Source organism: Bactrocera latifrons, unplaced genomic scaffold (assembly GCF_001853355.1).
Source record: "Bactrocera latifrons isolate USDA-ARS-PBARC rearing strain unplaced genomic scaffold, ASM185335v1 scaffold_47, whole genome shotgun sequence".
Classification (NCBI taxonomy): Eukaryota; Metazoa; Arthropoda; class Insecta; order Diptera; family Tephritidae; genus Bactrocera; species Bactrocera latifrons.
Window position 1 is genome coordinate 1,218,323 of NW_017537123.1, and position 19,548 is coordinate 1,237,870.

A 19,548-nucleotide genomic window follows, 5' to 3' on the forward strand; every position below is an offset into this window, starting at 1 on the left:
GATTTACATACGCACATACATACATACATGTATAGCAACAACAGATGTACCGCTATACGCATTAGGAAATGGGGCCAATGAATGGGTGGCAGAATAAATGTTTTATTTTTGTTATCAGAATGAACTTTTCGAAATAAAGAAAAGTGTAAAAAATAAATATGGGTAACAGGATATAAATCAGGTGCGCCTCCACGCGGTGCATCTTGGATATGACTTGTGGCCGGTCTTCATGGTAAAACTCATACGGACGATCCAACTCGGGCCCACACGGAACTATCCTTAGTTTTTGAATTTGATTGTAACATGGACAGGTAGCCTCCGTCCCGTTAAAACCGTGATAGGCCTCAGAGTACCTCCCCCTCTCGCCATAATTAAGACTTCCTGCTGGTCGGCTCTGAACGCACAACCCTATGAGGCCCCATTACTGAGACAACCTTGGGACCGTGAGAGCCGACTATCTTTTCGGGAGGTGGATAGCAGCTCTGAGTAGGGACCCATATAACATGGAAGCTAGTATGTGTTCAAAAAGTGACGTGGGAAATCGACCTCTTCGAAAAGAGACGAGAAGACGGAACCGTCTTCTGGGAAACGTAGAACGTAGGTGGTACCACTGGCTGAGTGACGGTGATGTAGATTTAAAACCGGCTTTGAAATGCCAGAGATGGCAGGAGGGGAACGAATTCTTCGACAAGAAGCCAGAGACAGGAGCGGTATCAACGTTTATAGAAATCGCCCAGAGTGCTGGATCTACTGAACTCAGGTAGTACAATATGGGGAAGAATGGAGCTGTCTCCCCCGATGAGTGGAAGCGCGAAGGGTGACACCTTGGCCTCCACAAGCTGCTTTCGAATCTCTATATGGTAGAAGAATTTTGTAAGGGAACTAGATTGGAGGCGGTGACTGATGTGGATCTACCACTATGGCCTTAATCTCGTATCTCGCTCCTAGCTGAGCCCTCCAGCCGTGAGTAAATTAAGAAGGTGCTACGGTCTCTTCTACCCACTCACGATTAGACGGTGATCAGTCTGGAGAGTACTGAGGAACCATATCGGCAAGAGCAGATTCTCCTAAACAAAGAATCGGATTGTCGACGGATTAGTAGCTGAGAAGCAGCGATATTTCTGGGTTAAAGAAAATGGGCCAGAGGTATACAAATAGAACAAGACAAGCAAGTTGGTCTGAGTTTAGCTTAACGTTTTTCTTTTACTACATTTCAGCAATGGGGTTGTCGTCACCACCAAACTAGAGGACAGAGTCGGACAATGAGCTTAAAGTAGTCAAGGAAATCACTATATGTGGCATCAACCTAATTCCATATTAAAGTTGGCTGGGAAACTGTAAATCCAAGGATCTTGGATAACTAGCCCTTAGCAAGATTCACATGACCATTATGATAGGTGTCCTAACTGGACATTGTCCTATTGGCACTCACGCGGTAAGGCTAAAGATTGTGAAGGACGTAATATCGAGACACTTTGTTCTTCGCTGTCTAACTAAGTTAAAGCATCTAGGTTGCCATACTCTCTACGATCCCAGCGAATTGGCTGGAGTAGTGGCCAGATCAAGAAATCAGTGGCTGGCTCTGGACGCTTTGTATATGTAGGATGGTCATTTTGGTCCGTACTTAGGCCTATTTATATAACCTAACTAAAAAAAACTGTGAAGTATCCTATGAAAAGAAGTTCCACTAGCCCGTTAAAACCTAGTCATTTGTCTTAATTAGCATTTAGGGCTGACAGAAGCTTTTAGTTTAGTTTGACGGCATGAAAAATTTGAAAATGGAGTTTCTGTTAAAAAACGATCACGGATAAATGAAAAACAACTGACTTATTGCAATATTGTTTAAATTGCCATTTTGGCACTTTGCCACTATTATGTGTATATGTATGCACCTTTAAGCCACATAAAATTACCTTACTAATTTTGATGTTTACGAATTTGTGTGCACAGAAGTAAACTATAAAAACTACAACTAGTTCAGTATGGTAGGCGAACTTAACAGTGAACGACCTCTAAGCCAATTGACGATGTTGTTATTGTTCGCTGTTTGCTTGTCCGCTTGATTTACTGACTCGGACTTTGTTGTGATGGAGGCCGCTGCAGTTTCCAGCTGTGTAAAGTAATTGTAGCCAATAAAATAACTCAAATGAAAAAGCAATAAAAGAAATACAAAAACAAGTAAGAAAGAGTTAATGTCGGGTACAACCGAACATTTTATACCCATTCAACTTGCAAAAAATGAAAGCCAGGGAAATAAGGTATTCGTTAGCCAGAGGATTGATCGCCAAGCAATTATAAATATTGAGCTTACACATGTTAGGCTTCCTTAACCCGAATCACCATTATAAACGAAAAAAGAAACTACGAGTTATGGAAGGAAAATTTTAAGAAATTTGACTTCTATTTATGAAAGTTCGAGTTATGTATATTCATTTATATACATACATATGTATATATTAAATGATGTTTTGTGGGCGTGGTCCGATTATGCCCATTTACGAAATTGTATTTTTTTATTTGTACGTACATATATGTATACATATACTATATATCTATTTCGCTTAGATTTAGCTGATACGTAGTACGTACAGCCGTTAGGTGAACAAAGCGATTATAAAACCATAAAACAGTGTATGTACATATGTATGTCTGTAAGTAGTTACAGTAAACTTAAGTGATAACAATCGTGCTCGTTTTAAAAACAGCGGGGGATAGCGCACAACAACTTGTTAGCGCAACTCAACTTCAGTATTACAATATTCGAAGCAAAATCAGGGTGCGAATGGCTATGTATGTATGTACATATTTATTTTCAGATAAGTAAACTTACTACAACCACGTAGTAAAATAACTTGCGACTGGCATATCCTGGCAAAAGTCAAAGTTGTCATAAACACCACATATTCATACTAGTTTTTTTTTTTTTTGTTTTAAGAGCATATGTAGTTAAGCATCGGCGCAGTATTTTTCCAAAAGCAAAACATGGTTGACTAATTTTTAAACTAGTATGAAACACGACTTTTTCCGAGAGTGAAGTAGTTATTGTGTTTTTGTTACTACGTTACTTCGCAGTGGAGTCGGCGCAAGCACTGGGTAAGTGATATTGCTGCGATATATGTATTTATCTTTGCAGCAGCAATCGCACCGCTGGTCTAGTGAATGCAACTATGTACATATGTATGTATGTACATACATGCGTATTTACATCAGTAATATCAATAAATGTATTTATTTCGCCTCAATTAATTGCAGATACGATAGAAACACTCACTTGTTGTTGATAAATCATTTAAATGTGCAACCACATGCCACAACTCAATTACATATACATATAATTATTGTCACGTTGATGAATGAAGCGGTCTAGCTCAAGATCAGCCACATCATTAAGTATTTTAAGGCTATGCACAATTATGTACTATTCCGATTTGTGTAGGTGCGCATTACCTACGCAAACCACAGAATTTTCATTTCTGTATTAATATATACATGTAGAGAGGTAACATAGAGCTAAAAGGCGCATTTACAGAAGTGATAAAAATTCAGAAATTTTAGACTAAATGAGATACTATACATACATGATCTTATGTTTTTTTGTCAAGAGTTTAATATGTATGGTTTTAGTCAGTTTGTATAGCAGCTATATGGTAAAGTGGTCCGAACTGTACAAGATGGTATATTTGAATTTAATCTGTGGCAAGTTTCGTGAAGATGTCTTGTAAAACAAAAACAAAAACATTTCCATACAAGAACTTGATTTTGATCGTTCACTTTGTATATCTGCTATATGATAAAGTGGTCCAATGTGAACAGCTTCGCGGGAGGATAAAACATGTGCAAAATTTCAGATGAATATCTAAAAAACTGAGGAACTCAAGTTGTCATACTGATTATTTATATATATATAAATGTATGAATATAATTTATGACATATCCTTTGGGGTGTTACAAACATCATGGCAAACTTAATGCTTCCTGTTCAGGGTATAAAAATGAGCAGATATTATGATACCGTACATCTCACAGTAACATTTAATGTATCTAAATAAATACGTCTATTGATTTATCATCCTCTAAGTACAGTATCGTTATAAGGGAGGTGAGTGCTTAAATGGTTTACGAGGTATCTACATTAAACTTGTTAGTGGACCATGCCTACTTTTTCAAAATTGTTTGCAAATATGTGCCCTTTGCTACTTCGATCTTCGCTCCTACCTTCCTCAGTTGCCGACCGTAGAATGCAAAATGTGTCAAAAGTTGAGCCCGTAGAAAGCAGCCATTTTTTTTTGTTTGCATTTGAACAACGTCAATGAATCATCTGACCAGTAATTTGACAGTCACAGCTGAGAAAAAAGTTTCTATCATTTTCTTAAGGGCCTTGTGCAAAAATTGTTGTAAACAAATGTACATACATATGTGTGTGAGTTTACAGCTCTCTTTAACACATGGGTATTCAGACTTGATTCACTATATATAGTATCTATACTGTTCACTCTTATGTCTTTTTCTGAGCTATTTTTGATCACAAATTCAAACTGAAAATTGACCATTATAACTGAAAAGCTATTAAAGCTGCAACTTTCAGTGCAGTGGCGAATACTTTTGTCCATCTGTGTATTTCGTCTTGTCCTCATTCATAACCGCACCGCTAGTTACGACTGGCATAAGAAATTGACACGTGTAAGCGTATTGGTGAACCCATCAGCAGTTTGTTGCAGGGATTGCTTCTATGTTGCTAAACCCCAAAAAGCGTAAAAATATTTGTTTCTGTCTCCATTTGTTTCGTCATTTCCATTAAAGCTCCGAGTTTCTGGTGTAAAGTATTCTATTGAAAGTATCCGTACTGATGCATACCTTCATGGAAATGTTATGAGCCAATTTGGGTCTTTATCGGCTATATTTGTTTAGAAAAGCAGTATCATTCTAAGTTTTGATTTCGACGATATTCTCCAGACAGTCACCATCGTAGCTACGTTCACTGTGAGAATTGTCACACAAAGCATAAAATGGTAAAATACAAGGTCAGCAGCAAATTCGATTGGACTGGCTTTCGTAGTTTATGAGATAGTTATGTACAATAAACATATTAGACGTCGGATTCGCCTCCATTTTTTCAAAAAGTTGCAAATAATACTCGTACAACCTCTATATATGGTGTAATCTTTTTGATTAGTGTCTTGTGTTATATTGGCTATCATTTAAACGTCTTATGTTTCTCAGAAACTGTTTGGAGTATAAGAAGATAAAAGTGAGAAGGAGAAATATAGTATGATACGAATATCGATAGACGCTAGTTTTTGCCTTCAATAGCTGACGTTCAATATAATTTTGGATAAAATATTTGATAACATTCGATTATACCGATTGCAAGGTAAGAGCCTAATTATATTATGAACGCATTACATTAATTTTGATTCATATGTCTAAACAAATACTACATATATATGCACATACTAAACTTGTGGCTAAAGAAAACCCCAATTACGGGCACACTTCATCCGTAAACAATGATCATATTTATGGATCAATTTACTTTTTATTTTTCTATTAGAAATTCATAATTATTTATTGCGTTTAGTATCATTATTACTGCTACTATTATTATTTTGCTTGAAATTCCTCGCCAACAAATTTGCAATGCAAATTATATTATTTGCTTATTGTTATTCAATGTTATTGTCTTTGTTGTATGCAAATGATGTTGTCCTTATATTATATAGACGGCATCTGATTTACGCCAGTTGATCTACTCAAAATGCATTGAAATCGTAATACAATACTATTTTTATTTCAGTAACATCTCATAGACAGACATACATATGTACATGCATATGTATGCATCATATACATATACTATCCAGTAAAGTAGAACACTCAATCAGGAAAATGGCCGCAAATATTGTGTATTATTGTTTTATCATTTCATTTTTGATCTGGAGATACATGGTCAGATAGACAAAATTTTCTCAGGGAAGCAACTTACATCGGTAACTGCTTTTTTACATATGTAAACATATATGTATATCTAGTATTGTATTATCTAGACTTGGACCTTGAAAATAATATTAAATGAAAATTCAAACTACCCAACTTCACAGAAATATTTCATTGCTTCTTAAAACGAGTTTTCTGTGCATTCAACAAATGCAATCGACACCATAAAACCGAAAAGAGATTTTAAGGAATGACAATTTGGTGAATCTAAGTGTATAGTGTGGAGTAGAGAAAACGATTTCATTTGCATATTATTGTTCATTAACAATTAAGCTATATATATGAACAACATCTATAAACATAGGTTGGTACTACTTACAATTATGGCCAGATAATAACGGTAATCATATGGCAGTGGCCCATCGCCGTCCATAATGAAGTTTTGTGTTCGTAGAAAATGATCGAGGAAACGCGGATGATAATTAATCACCTGCGTGACCTGATCCAACTCCAAATCTTCCATATTGTAATCTTGATTGGAACACTGAAATCGTAAACATAAAATGATTATTCAATAATATTTACTAAAAATAAGGAATTAAGTAAAGAAATAATCAAAAGTATAAAATACACACATCTTTCTTTTTAAATATTTTTACTTGAAAAAAATTATATTAATAAGTTTTCAAGAATAAATTAAAAATTTTAGATGATCTTTCTTTCATTTGAAACATGGATATACGCATCCTTTGCACGGTGGTCAGTATTAAAGATTTTATGACTAATATTTGTATTGCTATTCGAGTATAATCTTATATATCGTCATTTGAAATACAAAATAACGTAACAATATTTTCGGAAATTTACAGTGGCATGAATGAAACAATATTGGTTAAAACTGGTTTATATCGGACCGTAGAATCTGAAAATGTTCAACATATGTAATATTATAAAGGTAATTTGAAGTAGTGAAGCGTAATCAATAAGACACGCAGTTTCGAATTTTTGATGATACATTATTTTGCATTTCAGGTGACGATATACACTTGTTGTCTGAGACTGAGAAGCCAAGTAAAACCAATCATCGATGTGAAATATGCATCGTGTTCTCTCAAAAAGAGCCAAATACTTATGTATGTATTTGATTTTTTTTTATATCTAGAATAGAGTATATACAAAATGTATTTGAAAACATAAGCATTTGTTCAAAACAAAACAAAAATAATAAGTTTGTTTCTTAAATGCTAAATATCAGTTTTTAGTCAAGTTTGTGCTGGAAAAGCGTTCTTAACCCAAAATATCCGCAAAAGAGAGCACCACTTGAGAACGTAAAAAGCTCAGAAAGCTGCTAGTTTCTGCTAGCAGAAAATATACATATGTATATTGCCACATGAAAAAACAAATGTTAAAACACATGTGTATACAGCGATATTGGACGCATTCGCTTTGATTTTGTGTATTTTCATTGTTTTGAAATGTGAAAATAAAAATTCTGTTGATTATTTTTCAAATGTTGAAACTGAGTAATTGAGAAAAACGACAATTGATATTTTCCTTCTAGTTTCTTTGCTCTTTCGTTTTTTCGCTCTTATTGAGAATAACTGGCAATCAACTTCTTTCTGATAGATAGCTAGCAGCTACCGGGAGTTAAGAAACAAACCTAATAATTATTATAATTTTGAGTAAAATGCCAAATGAAAAAAATCATTATTTTTCCATTGACAAATATTTGTATCATCCATTCTCACTCACTTAAGCTCAAGTACCATATCCTGGATTCCTATACCAGCAACAACATTTGAGAAACATTATCTATGCACAAGAAGTAACCAAAAAACTGGTTAATTCGGCTACACTGAAGCTCTCCTCAAGCGCATTTCTGACAGCATAAAAGTATATAAAATTGGTTTTGATCGGTATCTTTATTTGTTCAATGTTTTAGATCAGCATATGTCTTCATCATCATTTACATAAAGCTTATGACTATACTTAAGCGCTAAAACTTTTTTAAGCAGCATTTGTTTACTAATATTTAGCATGAATTGAATATGTCAACGAAACTGGGTGGCAAACACACTGAAGAACACATAATTTCTACCACCAGCGCTTCACACTCGCTGTTTTCGCTACTGTTCACAATGGGTTCATAATTAATTATAGTTTAGACTGTTTAATATTCATTGCTCACTTAAATGCTAATGAGCTGCTCTTTGCAACAAACAATATATTTCCACATCTAATCTCAAATCTAAGTCTGTGATTTGTACATAAAGTTTCAACATCGTGTATTTAAAGCAGCGAATTTTCAGCTAACATGGCGTATGAGCAATTTTATCTGAGAAAATTTTAGGTAAGACAAATAAAACCACTTTGCCTCACACTGTTCTAATCTCGTCAGAGTTAAGATTCAATTGTTTTTACATTTTAACAGACAATCGAAGACATTCCTAAAAGCAATCATTACTATCAAACTAATATTACAAAAAATAGATTTATTGGATATTATTAGGACTAAAAAAGAGATAGGTATTGCTAAACTTCAGTTAGAGGAAGGAAGGTTTTACAAGTGGAAAATAAATAAAAAAATGCAAAGAATCAGCAGTAACTGACGGTGTTGAAACAATATCCACAACATTGCCGTTCTGTACTCTAAATATTAGCAAGCGTCGTGTCCTAAAAGCAGTGGGTTCAATCACAAAACCGATAAACTGTATAAAATAGAATAGAAGGCATTATTATTAATAAATTAGAAACTTTACGACTTCAACCTACTTTAGCCTGTTAATATTACCAAGCAGCCGACAGACGGTAATAATATGCATGTGTGGAAATGCATTAAAGAATTCACATGCTTCATATGTTCATACATATGAGCATTCACTCGAGCACGTTGCAAATATATGCAGCATTATTTACTTGTAAGCGAGAAATAGAAAAACACAAGTAATATAAACTATCAAATTAAAAAATACTTTTCATATTCCTAAACAGCGTGAACGCGACAAGTTTTGAATTAGCGTTTAACGGCTTACACGCCTGAACGTTTTGACTGCGGCGAGACAAACTTCACTGCTGAACTATGTTACTGACTCGACGAAAATTAGCATATTCGTACAATTTGAGACGAACGAATATAGTTACCCACTTGCACACACACACTTTTTATGCACGTACGTAGACGGGTACACCCGCACACATGCACATTGGGACACAGGTGGGTGCCGGCCAACTTATTAAGCGCGCCAAATATCGCCTCTTATTTCACATTGTTGTTACTGCCTCTCCCTTTGAAGAAGAACTATGACTTGAGTACATTTGCTGGTTTCTATATTTGTGTTAGGCAATAAAAAAATATATAGTCTACGCTTTGGCGCAAAAATGAACGTGAATTGTAAAACTTATGACAGTTTTGAGTCCATCAAATACGGCACTATTTGGTCGGCGTTTAAGGTCACAAGCAAAAATATAAACAAACTAATAAAACAGAAATGGGAAAATTATATACTATGCAGATATAAAGCGTATAGTGCACATACACAGTCATAGGTATTAATACCTATAATAAGTAAGTACTCTGTGCGTACGTGCCGTGTTTGCATAAAACTTCATGTCTTTATTGCTTTTATTTATTTTATGTGTACTCGCAACTCTATTGGTAAAAAGCATTAGGTAAACGGTCTGTTGACAATAAACCACAGTCGTTTCCTAAACTGACATACGCTGTTGTTGCATTAAACATCTTAATGAAAGTCATAGCCAAATGGAGTAATTATTTAAACTCGTCTGCCTTAAGCAAATAGCCGATGGTGCGATCTCTTTGATTCTGTGAAATAATGTTCGATTGACTTTCTTAAGTGGCTAAGAAAGATTAAGATCGTTGTCTCAGTTTCCAGACTCCTTCCTTCGGTAAAGTTAATCCATAGCTTAACTGGCAGATGGTTAATAACCAGGCATTGAGAAAACGGAGACTTTCATAACGAGAGAAATAACAGTGAATATTATTATTGTTACAAATAAGTTGCAAAAAGTGTTTGGCATTTCGTTAAAAGACAGAATTGCAAGAGTTAAAAACAAATAAAATAAACAACGTGACCTCTTATTATCAAATATGAAAATAGTCTTTTTTAGGGTAAACTTTTAATATAAATACCTTAAATTCGAATATTTCAAGGGTCTTTCTGAAGATTCATACATATGTCTCCTTCCCATCTCTTCATCCAATATACAATTTAAATGTAATATTATATATAAGAATTTATATGACAAATATTTATTTCATGTCACGTCTCATTTTAAACGCTTAAATTGGCATTCGAATTCAGGGGGAGCACGATAGTATAAAAGTGCTTATCGCGTATTTCTATTGACTGGTTAATTTGAAGTCTTGAACTTGCCCAAAATAGTTCACATCAAATTTTTGAAACTCATTTAATGCCGCCATGTTACTTTTAGTCTCCCGCTTCAATTGTGTGAAGACTCATAACACATTGCCAATATGGAAACCTTTAATTACCTTTAGTGCTCGTATTAGTATTTGGTATCTGTAGAATTTGGGCAACCACAACGTGCTATTTCATTATACATACACTTACAAACGTGCCGAATTGTAAACATGTGTAAAACGTGACAGCTGTTGTATTTCTAAGCTGCATAGACTGAGCATGCTTACACATACACATACTCGTAAAACCACGCATACATATTCGTATATGCACATGAAAAACAAACAATATTTCCCCACATCATACATTGGTGCCTATGAAAATATGTATGTATTTCAGGCGGTCTCGTCTGAGTCGAGGATGTTGCTTTTCCTGTTGCTGCTGATAAAATGTAAATTATCGCGGCCACTGAGTGTTTTCACAGCAATCAAGCTTTAGACAAAACAAATCAATCAGTTCACACATATTTATATTAACAGAAACGTAGAGTGATGTGCGGAACACAGTGCTCGCGACAGACTGCAGCAGCACGACAGTGAACTGAAAATGGCGTTGTGAATCCTACTACAHGAACGTTTGTGAGAGGGCAGCAACATARCAATGGCCGGCATGTACACAAAACAACGCAGTTGTCCATTTTGCATGTACACAATTTCGTTGTGGCCATACTAACACCTTGCACTTCAATGAAATTTTATTACTTTGTTCAAAGTGAAATTTTTTATGCAAAAAATAAGTAAATAGTAATAAGTAAAAATTAGTAATAGAATGATGTAACAGAGCTATTTTATGTTATTATTTGTAAAATAACGTCAGGTTTGTTAGAGCTTTGAGTAATTCTACATTTTACATGTTAGCGGCATCACCACTCTACCTCATCTCTCTATCTTCCATTCTACTGTCAACTCTACTATCGTCCTACTGTCGTTGGCAAATATAGGATTAAATTGAAGTTAGCGAGAACGACAACTATCGGCCTGAAGTCGTGTAGTCGTGCAGCCGTCAAAATAGGTCCGTCTATAAGAACGTGTCGCGAGCATTGTATTCAACACATGAGCTAGCCCAACGTCATTATAAAAATCATTCTCGCATTTTACATGTACATATGTGTGTATGCTTTAGTGCGCAGGCAACGTACTATTATCAACGCCCTTTCAGAAGAGTACGAGAATTGCCTCGTCTGGTTTTTGTTTTGATTAAATCACTTGTTGTTTTTATCTTTCTTTTGCTTTTGTGTTTGTTATTGTTCGTATAGAGGATGACAACACAACCCAGTGCAGACTTATGAAATTTATTTATCAACAATGTTTTCAATTAAAATGTTACTTATACGCCATGGTTTAATAGAGGGCGATGTGATAAATTAACAAAGCGAACGATATTCTCCACAATATAAAAGAATGTGTAATGTTATTATATAAATAAAAAATCATGAATCAAAGTTGCTTGATTGTTTACGAAATATTCGCCTTCTCATGACTCATAAAGCACATACATACATATGTGAATTTTAGTCAAGAGAGTGTACGTGGCGTATACGTAATAAATTTTACATTATACACCCCCGGATTAATGTCCCTCTATTTTCTTAATTCCGTATCATAAATAATTAACAGACACTACTAAATACGAACATTTGCAGTGGTGGTCTTATATTTAGAAACGACTTTGCTGCATATAGTTTTCTTAATTTATTTTAAAAACTTAAATTGTCACATTAAAATTTGGAATCAACAAAGCAACACAATTTATTTGTGCTTTACATAAAAAAACAACAATATTAATTCTATTTTTAAGAAATTGAAGTAAACACGGTAACACCAAATTCAGTTTGGTCATATAATTAGAAACGACAGTAACAACTTAAAAATATTTATATAAAATTGAACAAAATTATAAACATTTTTTATATTTTGTTTGATACCCATATTTTTAACAAAATTGTCTAGCCTTCGCGGTAAACTTTGGAATAATTGTTGACATGTTTGAACTGATATGCTGTTCCAACTTTGTTGAACCATTTGAAACAACTCGTCATTATTTCGCGGTTTTTTTCTGTACGATTTTCCGTCGGACTGGAATAAATTGAGCTTAGATCCGCCACTCCAGAGAACTCTATTCCAGTAATGGGGATTTTTATAAATATTTTTTTTGTTTGGTTACAGGCGCCTTATTATCGTCCGAGCTGAGATTTCTACATTAATTTCTTGACCAACTTCAGCCTTTATTCCACGCGAAGTCATGAAACAGTTGTTTTTTTGCTCGACCTACAAATTATCTGGTCTTCTGACGAAGTAGTTTTTCGAGGTCTGGTCTTCTTGGTAGGGGTTTCAAATTTCTTTGTTTTCTTTTTAAACAAATGAATATTTTTGGAGCAAGTAAACCTTTGTGCGATAGCTTACATTGACAATTCATCCTTTTGCCTGCACCTTACAATTAACTCTTTAATTTTGGAAGTACATGACTTTTTTTGCCCATTCTAATAATTAAAACGTTTTGAATTGAACATTTTTTAATGAGGTATTCTCCTTTAATCGCTAAGTTAAAAAAAAAATCCGAGAATCAAAAGAAAGAACTGCGCGTTTCTAATTACTACATGGCCAGCTAAGAATCACAAACCGGGAATTAATTTTAATTTCTTCAATAACCAATCAGCAAATAGTCATGTGTCTATTTAACAATAACGCTGATAGTCTACACTACGAATAACGAGGCTTATAATTTAGAGTGCGCGTCTTAAAAAAAGTATACAGTGATTTGCTTTTTTCTAGCATGTCGTTTCTAACTATAAGGCCACCACTGTATATGAAATAGCAATAAACACTTAAATATACATATATACATGAATGTACAATAAAAGTAAATAAAACATTATATGCTTTATCGATATCAGCATATGGGCAAATGAGTAAGAAATAAATTTGATTAAGTGAATTTTCATAAAACAAATTTTATAGCAAACTTAACTCCACTTATAATATATGTACATGTAAAAATTAAATAAAATATTCTAAAAAAAACTCAGGCAGGAGGTGTTAAAAAACATATACCGTATATGACTGGTTAACTTATCTCGATGATCCTTGTTATGCGCGATCCTTAGCAAAACTTACGGGTTCGTAGATGGGCGTATGCGGAACACTGCCACGCCCATAAAGTGCCTTAACTAAACAATAAATTAACATATAAAACTCAAACCTCGAGACCCGACAGACCGATTTAAACCGAACTTGGTATCTAACATTTTTATGCTATGGTGCGAAAATGGGCGAAATTTGACTACAGACACGTCTTTTTCCCATACAAAACAACTTTTTTAATCTATGGCATGTTATTAGTATGTGGTATTGGTAAGAATAAATCGAATGTCGATACTTAATATAAGTTACCGATCCGATGGTTACACTCGAACTTAGGCCTTCTTAATCAAGGCGAAATCACATATCCCCGGACCTATTCGCCCAATTTCAACCAAATTTGGTGCTTAGTATTCTTATGAAATTTATATGCAACGAGGTAAATAGTGCCCCTAGGTATTTCATAGACGTAATATGACTGTAGAAATCGAACTATAGCTTCTAAAGAGCTCAGATTCAAAATTTTTTTATAAAATAATAAAATTGGAATTTTCCATGCTATGGTTGATGTTTTCCTCATATTCCATATACAAATTGATTTGACAAAGCTTTGATTGCGTTAACAACATACTAAGTTTGATTACAATCCTTTCATTTAACAATGAATGAATGTTGAATTGTTAAAACAACACCTATACGTATTTCTCCGGCTGGAATCATTGCTCTGTGCAAGAGTATAAAATGTTCGATTGCAACCAAACTAATCCCTTCTTTACTTGTTAATATCTGATATTTGTACATTAAAATGCTGACAAGTAAGAAAAAGGTACAATTAAGTTAACTATTGGCAGCAAAGAGTCACTATTTACTATGATTGATTCGGTCAACTATTTTATTACACGAAAGTATGTGCCCAGTTACAATAAATCAAAAGATATTTGTATCTTTAATCTATGAAAAGAGTACAACCTTATTGCGCACACACAAAGCGCAATATTGAGAAATAAAATGAAATGTCAAAGACAAAACACCGGACCAACGAAACATTTACCAATATGTATATTATATACCATATACATACATATTTATGTGATACACACAGAGCTACTAAGAGCCAAGAGTCCGTTACCACTCAACTGACCGCGTTCGGTTCATAGTTTGCACTGTTTGCTGGGGTTTGACGGTATTTGTCGTGCCAATGTTCTGCAAGCATTTGCCACTCGTGTCTGACCACATTTATCACCAACAAATTGTGGACAGCACTAGTTGTTCGGGCTCATATTTAAATTTACATAAATTTACATTGAAGCGAGACAAATTTATTACTCATTCAACTTTTTTTCTTTTTTAAATATTTTGCTTAAGTCAGTATTAACTATTCCAATCTTCATATACATTTCACAGCATATACATTTCACAGCACAGTATTTTGAAGTTTGTTTCGTTATAAATTAGGCAAATTATTTGTTTTAATTTAATACTACTTCATGGAATTTTAGTTTTAGATGGTTCTGCGATTTCGCGCGCTTTTCATGTTTCATCTTCATATATACTACCAAAATGCAATATAATCATATATAACAGAGATTTTCTGAATGATTTCGGTGGATTTCTCGTTCATATCGTACTTATATAATATATAAATCTGAGAGTAGCATTAAGTCATTCAAAACCAAAGCTAACGGTAAAGCCCAATTGCCTTTCAATGCCAAAACATGAATAAATAATTTTTTTTTTTTAATTTCAATTATAATTGAACTCTTAAACTTCATGAGAATGATACATGTATAAATAACTAATTCAAATGAGCAATTGTAGTTGAAAATCATTTGCTTGATTGAATACAAAATGACTGAATAAGATTTGAATCAAAATGTTTAGTTTAAGATCAAAGTTTCCTTTGTCATATTAGCTACATATTTCTACTTTTCTTCGCGCTATTGTGTAGATACGCATGTAAAATGCATATTAGTTACTTACTACGCTTGCAATGTAGAGACCATTGTTAACGGTATTGCAAGCGGCTGACGATTGATAACGAGTTGAATATGACATCCCAAGAAACGAAACTGGTTTTAACTAAGTTTCGTTTATTTTGCTTTGTATTTGCAGTAAGAGGTTATTACTTATATTTACGCTTCTTCATTTTCTACATAGTGATTACTGTATTTGCGTATATTCCAATGTTATTTAAATATCTTGCATAATGAAATTACTACATATTTAACATTCGCTCAAATAACATTTGATAAGTGGCCACCAAAACTTTCCGCTCGAACTATCTAAAATGGAATCGCCAATATTTTTCACAATTTTAATAAACTAACACACTGTACACAACACAAACTATATAGGCACATTTGGAATTCACCAGCCAGAGTCGGCTCCCACAAAACGCAAGAAAGCAATGTTTAAGTGATGTTGTCAAAATGTCATGTCAATTCCTAAAATATGTTGACTTCGTCAGTAAATCATTGGTTATTGAAATATAAAACCTGTCAAATTTACGATGATTAAACTGATGTTAGGCTTATGCTGTCTGCTTATGTGTTTGTTGACATATTATGTTTTGCATCTTTATCAGCGCTCTTATCTATACAATTATTATCTAGATTCGCGTTGTGGCTTCAAATCTCAAAATAGAATTGTAAGGAGATGAACATGTGGATTTCATTCACAGATGTACATACATATATTAGCCATATGCATACAATCTTGACTGTTTTGACAAGCAGCGTAAATTTTTCAAAGATATGACTAATAAAAATGTATTATTTAAGGAGCAGGAAGCGTAATTTAGTAGTGCACATTTATAATTAAAAAATAAAAAATGTAAATGTAAAATTATAAATTATTTTTTTTTTACTTTACGATTTCTTACTTTTGCCAAAACAAGCCTTCTCCTCTCGACTGTTAGTTAAAGCAGGCAATCTTTTTGTAAACAAATATTCTTATACATACCTACAGTATATCGATTAATGCAAGCTGTAACAATTTCTGTACACACGGGATAAATAAATGGTTTCAATTTCACTTCTTGATCATTTGCTACTCCGCTACCGCTATAAATCAGGGTTAAAATTGTATGGAAAAAAGTTTAGAAACCCTAATGTTGTTTAAAATTTTGGTTAGGAAATGAGGTTGATAACATAAACTGCAATAATCATTCCAAAAAATGCAATATAAAACGGAGCACTGATGATATTAGCCAAAATAAACTGCTGGTTTGGGTATGTTCACGTTGAGATCATTTTAAATCTGTGGCTCTGCTGTTATACGAGTACTAAATCACTTTTAATTAGCCTTTTATTCTAGTGCCAAAACATGAAAAATTTCAACATTTTGCGCTTCCTTATACCTTTTTAGAATTCATAATAATTTAAATATTGTAATTCACTCTTTGCGTTAATTTTTTGTTAGCAACACTTTTTATCGTACACACTTTTCCACGACTCCGCTTTGGTTGTATTTTGTATTGATAACTTTTCATACACTTTTTATTATTTTATGGCGGGTATTTTCATTTCAAATACCAAAAATAAAAATGCGCGATAATCACAAAATATCGTAGGCAACACCACAAAAAATATACAATATTTGTACATACCTACGCATAAGCGCAACAACAAATGCGACGTAAAACAAGAATAACAATAAAGTAGCTGCAATTTATGAGCGATGCGTGAGTGTCCGCAATTGACGCGTTGTCAAGCGGCATACGCGCGATGTCGGAGTGTGAGCGCGCGGGAGTTTAGACAACTTTTGTTGACACGAGTATATGACTTCAGCTTTAGGTAGCGCGTTATGTTTGATAATCGTCGTTTGATCGATCGACTAATTTTTTTGTGTGCGCGCGCGTTTCTACCCTTCGCTAGCGGAACGTACGATGCGAGCCCGAGTGCTTCGATGTGCGTACCAAGAATGAGCCAACTGAAAACTTTTCGAAAACAAATGAGTGCCGAAAAAATACTAGGTTATCGCCCAGGCAAATGCGAGCGTGCTCGAATAAAGGGCTTCGGCGCATTTAGTGTTTTCTTCTGTGGCATCGTGCAGCTACAATCGACCGCTATTGTTTGCGCGCGCGTATCTAAAAAGTCAACATATATATACTTGTAGCATCCGACTCTGTTCACACACGAATACTTTTGGTGGCCAAACTTCTAATTTGTGACGCTGGACTACGAATAAAGACGAACGACACAGTGTTTTGCTTTATGTTCCTAATCGTAATAGTTATAGCAGAAACAGTGGAAAACGTACTGATAAACGCTGATACGACCCATCTTATGGGCGCACAATGTAAGTGCACAGTGAAAAACGCTACGCCGTAGAAACGTGTCAGCTGGTTGCTCTCTCACAACGCAGGGTTGCCAATATCTATATACTGTAGTAATTATCAACTTTTATAATTCAATTTGTTCAATATGTTTGACATTTTCTTAAAATAACTCAAAATCAGAGTCGAATGCTATTATTTATAAATATATAAACTATTTTTAATAGGCAACATTGTTCAAATGAAAACAAACAAAGATGGCTGATTTCTGCGTTTTTGCCACGTTTGAAAGAAAAGGAAGGAAGGAGTAGCGTTCTCCACTGTTTCTGCTATTAGCTGATACCTGGTTCGGTATTAGTTTTCATTGGAAATTCCTTCCTTGGCTACATTTGCTCTCGATTAAAAAGAAATGTCTACAAGTACAATAAATTCATATTTTATCATTTGTACTAATAATATAAGCCGTCTTCGCCATTTGTTACTCTCCAGGAAATCGAACAAACTCTACCAGATGCTAAAACAAACGAACAACACTTGTGGTACAACCCTACATCTCTTTTGACACATGCTCAATAATGTTACGACTCTTTCTTAGTGAAGATATTATTTTTTATAAATAAATTTTAAATCTAAAGTTTTTAAATGAAAGAAAAATATAAATTTGTTATTTGAGAAATTCACAATAGAAAAACTGAACTAAAACAGGCAACCAGGGGAGAATTTCCCCATAAAGAGCAACAGGCATTTCCTTGTGTACACCCAGCCATATCGAGCTCAGTACATACACTCTCACATATGTTGCGCACACTCACACACACATGTGTGTATAGGTTGTTGTTGGTTTTTCATTGGTCTTTTTAGCTGAATAAATAATTGACCTACCCGCACAATTTCGGTTTTGTTGTTTTCCTTTTTTAGTTTTTACCGTATTTTGTTTTCGTTTTGTTGCATCTTTGTTGTTGTGAACAACACAAAACAAGCTTTTTGTGTGTTGTTTTCGGTGTCTGTTATTCTCATGGCTTTATTTACGAAAAATCAAAAATCTGTTTAGTGAGAACAATGTGGGCTACGCCCTAAGAATCGCCAAAAGTGAAAACTTACACACAAGTAATTAAATAAAACAAAAATGGTGGCTGTCAATGGAATACAAAGCATTTGGTAAACAATTTTGAGCGCGAAAGAAACATAAATGTAAATAAGTCAACTTATCGAACACCAGTTGAGTAGATACACATACATAGAAATACTTATGTATGTACTACTTACAAATCTACATAAACATTTTAATTTACATAACCATTCGTACCCTGTCTGCAAATATCAAAATAGGTTAGAAAGAATACCAGTTTACTTCCAGACAAATGAACTTGTCGGAAAAGAATCGGTCTCATACCAAATTTTCAAAATTTTCTGCAGCAAATCTGTTAAAAACAGAAAAAATTCAAATGCAAATATTTGCAAAGAAAGTATGTATCCATTTTAAACCCTCCTATATGTATTTCTGACCGAAATCTCCTTTGTCACACATAAAAAATGTCGGCTTCTCATATGAAAACTGTCAAAATCTTGGTATCAATCTGCGATTTTTCTAACTAGTTCGATTTTAGTCAGGAAAGTTTAGTTGTTACTTTTGCTAAAAATTAGTCAACGTTTTCCTGTGGGGTATGAACTGTAGATATGTAAGTGTGCAATTTATGGTACACAAATAAGAAAGCGAAAAACAAGAAAGAAAACATCAAAATTATTGTTAAAATTAAAATAGTAATAGCAGTACATAATAGAGTGAAGGTCAATTCTTTCTCAAAAGATCATTTAAATT

General features: G+C 34.0%; 1 protein-coding gene across 7 annotated transcripts in view; it reads right to left on the reverse strand.

The window, feature by feature from the left end:
* The window catches only part of LOC108973309 (sestrin homolog), a 61,005-nt gene that overhangs the window by 6,955 nt on the left and 34,502 nt on the right, over positions 1-19,548 (reverse strand). For 4 of the 7 annotated variants that reach the window (XM_018940505.1, XM_018940503.1, XM_018940504.1 and 1 more), the window contains one exon: positions 6,314-6,478. In XM_018940505.1, coding sequence (XP_018796050.1) covers positions 6,314-6,457 — 144 coding nt within the window. In that variant the 5' untranslated portion in view covers positions 6,458-6,478. Of the gene's footprint in view, positions 1-4,854; positions 4,876-6,313; positions 6,479-16,414; positions 16,516-17,060; positions 17,384-19,548 lie in introns of those variants that run through there. The other 3 variants (XM_018940507.1, XM_018940506.1, XM_018940509.1) reach the window with 3 other exon arrangements.